The sequence below is a fragment of the Protopterus annectens genome, chromosome 3.part0 (assembly GCF_019279795.1).
Source record: "Protopterus annectens isolate FY-2018-M chromosome 3.part0, PAN1.0, whole genome shotgun sequence".
Lineage (NCBI taxonomy): Eukaryota > Metazoa > Chordata > Ceratodontiformes > Protopteridae > Protopterus > Protopterus annectens.
This window is the reverse complement of record NC_056731.1, coordinates 1,246,109,479-1,246,116,705: the sequence shown is the minus strand read 5'-3', so window position 1 is coordinate 1,246,116,705 and position 7,227 is coordinate 1,246,109,479. Positions and strand designations below refer to the sequence as shown.

Genomic DNA, 7,227 nt, shown 5'->3' with positions numbered 1-7,227 from the left:
CCTAGAAATTGTTTTCCCTTTAATCACAAGATTTTCAAGTATTAATTTAACTAAATGTATGTTCTGTAAGTCAGTGTGTATTTGTGAGAATTTAGCATTTATAAGATGGTGAAGTTGGTTAAGGATAATACTATATTTCTTAGGAAGTTTGAGTTCAAGTCTCATTTGCCCCATGTTAGAGTCTTTCCATTGGTATATATCCCATATTGTGTAGTCTTTTATCAAGGGTTAGTTTGTTAGATTTACGAGTTTATTATTTATTAGTAGATTAGGATTTAGGTGTAACAGTTGTATAAGGGCAAAAGCGTCAGCTAATTGCAATGATTTAAATAGTTTCTGTGTTATACGAATCATGTTTTTAATTAGTGGGTGTAGATTCTTCATGTATATGCTAGCCTGGTTTAAATTCAAGAATGGTAGGATTTGATATTATAGCCAAAGTATTTCAACTGTTCATACCAGATTTTGGTCCGCTGGGGTGTCCAAGTATTTATATATGAGTCATAGTTTATCATTTGTTTTAGTCTGTAGACAGTAATTATACTATAGTAAAGCTTAAAATCAGGCAACTCCAAACTCCCCTTATCTTTGGTGAGTACAAGTTTTCCATATTTAATTCTGGTAGATTTGGGATACCATAAGAATCTTGATATAGCTTTTACCATGGCAAGGAAGGAGTTTTGGGGAATATTTGAAAAAGTAGCATTTAACTGAAAGAGTATTCTTGGCAGAAAATTCATCTTGACAACACTAGCTTGTGACAGTAGACACATATTGATGTTCTTCCATCTATCAATATAGTTTTGAATACTAGTCCAAGTACTTAGTAGGTTATTGTTTATAATATCTTTGAAGTCCGAAGTAAATAGTATTCCTAGATATTTTATCTGATAGTTTATTTTGATCTCACTCATGGGAAAGTACAATTCTTTATGACCTATAGGATTGAGGGAAATATGTGTGACTTGTTTACATTTAAGTTATAGTTTAAAACTACAGAGAACTCATCAATAGCTTTAAGTATTTTTGAGAGGTCAGTAGTGGAGAGTTGAAAGTATATTTTTAAGTCATCGGTAAAGGCAGAGTATATAAGATTTGTATTGTAGATTCTGGAAATATGATGAAAGATTTTTTGTGAAATAAACAGAAGGAGGGGTTCTAAATAAAGTTTAAATAGGTATGGCGAAAGATGACATCCTTGTCTTGTACCATTGGATAAGAGTATAGGGTTAGTTATAAGTTTGTTTACCTGTATAGTGGTAGAAGCTTTCTGATACAGAACCTGGATCATTTTAATGAATTCTTGAGGAAAACTATATAAAGGCAGTATATTAAAGAGAAAGTGTAAGTTTACTCTATCAAAAGCTTTGGTTGCATCTACTGTAAGGGCATATCTGGGGCATTTATCACTATTGAGTAGTCTTAAAATGGTATCTAAGAGGAGGGTGTTGTCACTTGTTTGTCTGTTTGTCATAAAGCCCATTTGTTGTTGGGAAATAATAGAGGGGAGTATATTCTTAAGTCTATTTGCTATAACATGGGCTAATATCTTAAGATCATTGTTTATGAGGGCTATTGGTCTATAATTTGCCGGATCTGTTGGGTCAGAATGCGGTTTAGGAATAAACACTGTCTTGGAGTTATTTAAGTAGTTGTCTGTTATACCATATTGTATTATATAGTTGAAAATGTTTAATAACACTTTGGAGATAGGTTCCATGAATAACTTATAAAAATCAGATGTGTATCCATCAGGCCCAGGGGATTTACCTAGTTTTAGTTTGTTTATTGCAGCTTTTATCTCTTTTAATTGTAACAGTGATTTTAAGAGTTTCCTTTAATCTTCTGTAATTTGTGGAAAGTGTATATTATGTATAAAATCCTCAAATCTGTCTGTAGATGGTGATAAGGGTATATTGTATAATTTATTATAAATATCTTCAAAAGCGTCCACTATATCTTGGTCTTTATATTTCACCTATCCTTCATATTTTATTTCTTTGATCCTAGGAGGTCCACTTTTTATGTTGATTAGTCTAGCTAGGAATTTTGATGGTGTTTGAGCCCATTCTGAATATTGATATATTGACCTTAATTCTAAGAAGGAGATATTTTCTAAATAGTGTTTGTGTAATTGTTTTTGCCAATCGATTATTTTTTCCTCATGTTCTTTAGAATATTTTTCCTGAAATTCTAGGTCAGCAGTGTTTATTTGATACTCTAGTTCATTCTTAAGATTGTTATATTTTTTTTGAGCCATGCAGATTTTTGAATAATAATACCCCTTATGACCGCTTTGGTAGCCACCCATTGTATGTCATATGGAATTTGAGTGGATATAAGATCATTTTGGAGTTGGGCTAGGACATTCCGAATTTCTTGGTTTTGTATAATTTTAGGATTTAACGTCCAGGTATTGAGATAGGAAATATTTTGTTTATGGGCTTGAAAGTTTATTAAAAGTCTAATTTTGGAATGATCTGAAATAGTTCTAGGTGATACAGCATAATGTAATTTGTTTGAAAGGAAAGCAAGGGAAATTAGAAAAGCATCTATCCTGGACCAAGTTTTATGAGTGGCTGAAAAGAAAGTGAATCTTGATATTGTTTTATCATATTGAAATTTAACATAAGGGTCAACTAGTTCAAATGTATTTTGTAATTCTTCAAGTGCTGTAGTGGTAGATTGTGACTGTCTGTTTTTATTATGTGATCTGTCCTTATCTAGATTTAGTAAAGCATTCCAGTCCCCACCTACAATAAACAGATGATTTAGGTATTTGGCTAATATATTAAATATTTCATAAATGAAGAGCTGAAGAAAAAAAACTGCTGAGGTAAGGCTCCAGAGTCTCTAAAATGTTTTTCAAAAAAGACGCAATGAAATCCAATACATATGCAGTACTGATTTAATCTCACACAAGCGCTTTCACATCAAGCTTCATCAGGTGTATAAAGAACTAGATAAAAAAACACCTTATATAACAATTCATCTATATCACATGACTTTCAATAATAAATATTTAAAAAGACATACCCTTTAATAAATTAAAAAATATATACACAAAATCTAACAATAAATATATATATAAACTATCTATGCATATGTGAATAAATATAAAGTTAGATATAAAACAATATGCTTAAATCACATATAAATGCATATAATAAATACAATAAATAAAACATATTTTATTCATGTATTCACCTACGTAAACACCTTTTTCTAAGCATAGGTTTCAAGGGGACTGTATCGTTGAGACCATGGCCATAATTTGCCTTAAGCATCACAATCCATTTTGCTTCTGTTTCTTCCGTTTTGGCTCTAATGTCTCCTCCCCTAGAACTATCGTATGTCCTACTAACTACTAAAAATTGAAAACTATGACTCTTTCCCACATCTAAAATATGCTTCGCTAATGCATTTGTGCGCGTACCTTTCCTAATATGATATACATGTTCTCTAATTCTTTCTTTCAATGTACGATCTGTCTTACCTATATAAAATTTATTACAGATTACACAATTAGCTAAATAAATAACATATCAGGGTTAGTACAACATGTGGAAACTGGAACACACCAACACTATAAAGGAATAAGGAAGAAGGTGACCACAACCAACGAGGAGCTGCTGTAACAAAAGTGTATAAATTGCTGCTCTCCAAAGAAAACTTCCAGGCCCATAAATGCTCCAAACAAGTTTATTCAATGAAAACACAAAACTAAAAACGTCGACCTAGGTTTCATCAGAACACCTCATAATACATCCAAAAGTTCTTAAATAATATGCACAAGCATACTAATGAGCCTGATACCCAATGAAAAGCATAGGCAAACATTTTAAATACTTAAAGCAGCAATGTAACTAAATTAGATCATGTATAGATAGTGTATAAAACCCAAGGATGCCCCTCACCCCTCCAAAAATAAAACTAATAAAATAAAATTAAATTGATGTGAACAACTAAATACTTTCTAATGTGTATAATGCTTAAATAAAACCTCTATATCTAATAATACTTGTGTATATAATGACATATGAATCCACAATGTGTGTACTATATAATTGATATGCAAGGGGGACGATAAAATCCTAAAATCAAATAGCACCCTATATAATGAGCACAATTAATCCTGAATATGTCAAATCTCTCAAAAGTTAAAAAATGTGTATGTATATATAAGTGTGAATATATAAATATGTGTGAAATATTATATATGTATATATATAAATAAATAAATAAATAAATAAATAAATATATGTATATAAAAGGTATAAAATAGTGTACAAGAGGGTACCCTGTGTCTAAAAAGGACCAACATTCATAAAAGGTAATGATGGATGTCAAAAGAATCCAATTACATACAATTTATCACATAAACTCTTTAAGACAGAAATTAGTAAAATTAATACAATTAATAAAATAACCAAGATCATACTAACTACCCTTGATGTTATTTATCCATAAAATTGGCTTAATACTTATATATTCATTAAGTCCTGGATATTGATTAGCATTCAATAATATCTGCACTCTCATTTCTGACAAGTCCAAATTGTATTTAGTACACTTTCCTTGTGTGTCCATCATCTGGTGTACGACCGAAAAATTTAAAAGAGTGACTTCCAAATTGATTTATGTGTCTAGCTATTGTTTCTAATGTCAAGTAGATGTTCTTTTACCTCTCTAAAATGCCTACAAGTCTTGCCAACATAAAAACCTTCACACTGTTGACAAGCAGCAATATAAACAACATTTTTAGTGTAACAATTTATGTGATGGTTAATTCTAAAATTGTGTCCATTAACAGTCACCTTTCCTTCAATGTTGATTAAGTGCTTACAAGTCGAACATCTACCGCATTTAAAACTCCCCTTGGGTTTATGTGAATTATTATCAATATTAATATTCAAACCTTCAAATAATTCTTTAAATGATATGTCCTTCCTAAACACGTGTTTCACACTACCCGTAAACATGCCCTCAAGTGATTTTTCTGCACAAATAAATTTCCAATTCTTATTAATTATATTAATGATGCTCAGGGACATACCGTTGTATGTAGTTATATACAAAGGGATATTATTACATATAAAATTTCCACCGTCCACTGCTGCACTAAAATAATTATCCCTAGTATTTGTGGTATTACTATGTAAAATTGCCTTATATGTGCCATTATTTCTCTTAAATTTCACTTCATTGGCTATATTATTACAAAAATCCTGCGGGTATCCCCTATTTAAAAATAGACTAATAATATATTGAATTTCATAATCAAAGTCCACATCCTCACTGACCATTCTGGCAGCCCTCACCATCTGACCCTTTACCACTGCTTTCTTTTGGTGGTGAGGGTGCCAACTGTCAAAATGTAAGTAAGAATTGGAGAATGTGGGCTTCCTATAAATGTTGGACACCAGCTTCCTCTTCACATTATCAAAGGTTAAATGAATGTCCAAATAACTAATGCTTTTCTTACTGATGACATGTGTAAATTTTAAAAAAGTTATATTATTATTAAGATATTCTAAAAACCTATCTAATATTGCACTATCTCCATTCCAAATAATAAATAAATCATCTAAAAATCTCCCATAAAATTTGACATATTTAAAATATTCAGAATTAAAAACATAATTCAACTCCCAATATGTTAATACAAAATTAGCAAAACCTGGGGCACACGCTGCTCCCATAGCAATACCACTATCTTGTTTATAATATACCCCATCAAAAAATATAAAATTGTTATTCAGTACAATTCCCATTAATTTAACTATAACATTAATTTTATTTTGGTCGTAAATGTTAGTATAATATAACTGTTCTTCCAACCATTCCAACCCCTTATCATGGGGTATAACAGTGTATAAATTACATACATCCAAAGTAATAAAGGTATCATTGTCTTCAAATGTAATATTGCTAATTTTGCTTAAAAAATCCCAAGAGTCCCTCAGGATGTGTGAAAAGGATGCAATACCCGGTTTAAGATGGTGGTCTAAAAATTGACTGATAAAATGTGTTTTACTCCTTTTACCATCCACTATTGGTCTAAAGTTCAAATTGTCCAACCCCTTGTGAATTTTGGGTATCCCAAAGATACCACTAATCACCGGAAATTCATTTTGCAAAAAACGCCATTCATGTTCGTCCACTTCTCCCTGATATAACATATCAAAAAGTGTTGTATCAATCCTTTTATGTGCTATGTTGATCTCATTTCTACTTATTTCACTATATGTATTTTCTGTCAACATGGCATTCATGTAAGAAATGTAATCATTATTATCCACAATTACTATGCCACTACCCTTGTCGGGTTTCATAATTCTAATGTTTCCAGTGGACAAAATCCTACATAAAGTAGTCTCTTCTTGTTTCGTTAAATTACAGGCGTTGTTGACATCCTTATTATAACCCTTATAAGCCTCTCTAATATCATTCTCCGTCATTTTTTCAAACAAACCAATCCTATCATGCATAGGAGGGTTGTAAGTGCTGGGTTTAAATAATCTTTTACTACCATTCTCAGTGCATCCCCAGGGATTACTCTGATATAATATCTTCAGATTTAACTTACGGGTAAATAATTTCAAATCTGTAATACTATTAACAATAAAAGTTCTACACAATCTCTATCAAAAATCTTGTTACTATAATTGAATAATTTGAAATCACCCTTATAATTCTCAATAATATTGGGATTGAAAAATAAATTACATTTCTCTTGTGCATTTGTTACCCCACTCGTATTCAACTGTACACCCATGTTAGTATCACCTAAAACTTCAGTACCATAATTATACCGTATATCAACATTGTTTACGTTCACATTATCTACATTGACTGTTGCATCTAAGTGTATGTACTCAATACAGTCATGAATTGTCAGGTCATTCAATGCATCACAAAACTCCATCATGTATTCATCGCTACTCAAGTTAGTACTAATAATGCTATCACATTGCGTATCACAAATTTTTGTAGTCAACTCGCTGCCTGAATCCATAATAAAGTTTGTACACTGTACAGCATCACTACAACTAGTACCAATTGGAAAATACTGAATGCTGGTACCATGTGCTGAAATGTCAAGTGTGTTACTGATGGTGTCCTTGTACCCTAAATTAAATGAAATACAATTGAATTTGCGGCTCCCTATACCCTCTATTGTATTCAATGCATAACACTTTGAACCGTTAACAAACTCAGTACAAC

At 31.3% G+C, this 7,227-nt stretch overlaps 1 protein-coding gene across 1 annotated transcript in view; it reads right to left on the bottom strand.

Annotated features, from left to right (window-relative positions):
- LOC122797030 (histamine H3 receptor-like) overlaps positions 1 to 6,461 on the bottom strand; it is a 373,882-nt gene extending 367,421 nt beyond the window's left edge. Inside the window, exon 1 of the mRNA XM_044065803.1 lies at positions 6,047 to 6,461. Coding sequence (XP_043921738.1) covers positions 6,047 to 6,461 — 415 coding nt within the window. The remainder of the gene's footprint in view (positions 1 to 6,046) is intronic.
- Between the last annotated feature and the right edge of the window lie 766 nt (positions 6,462 to 7,227).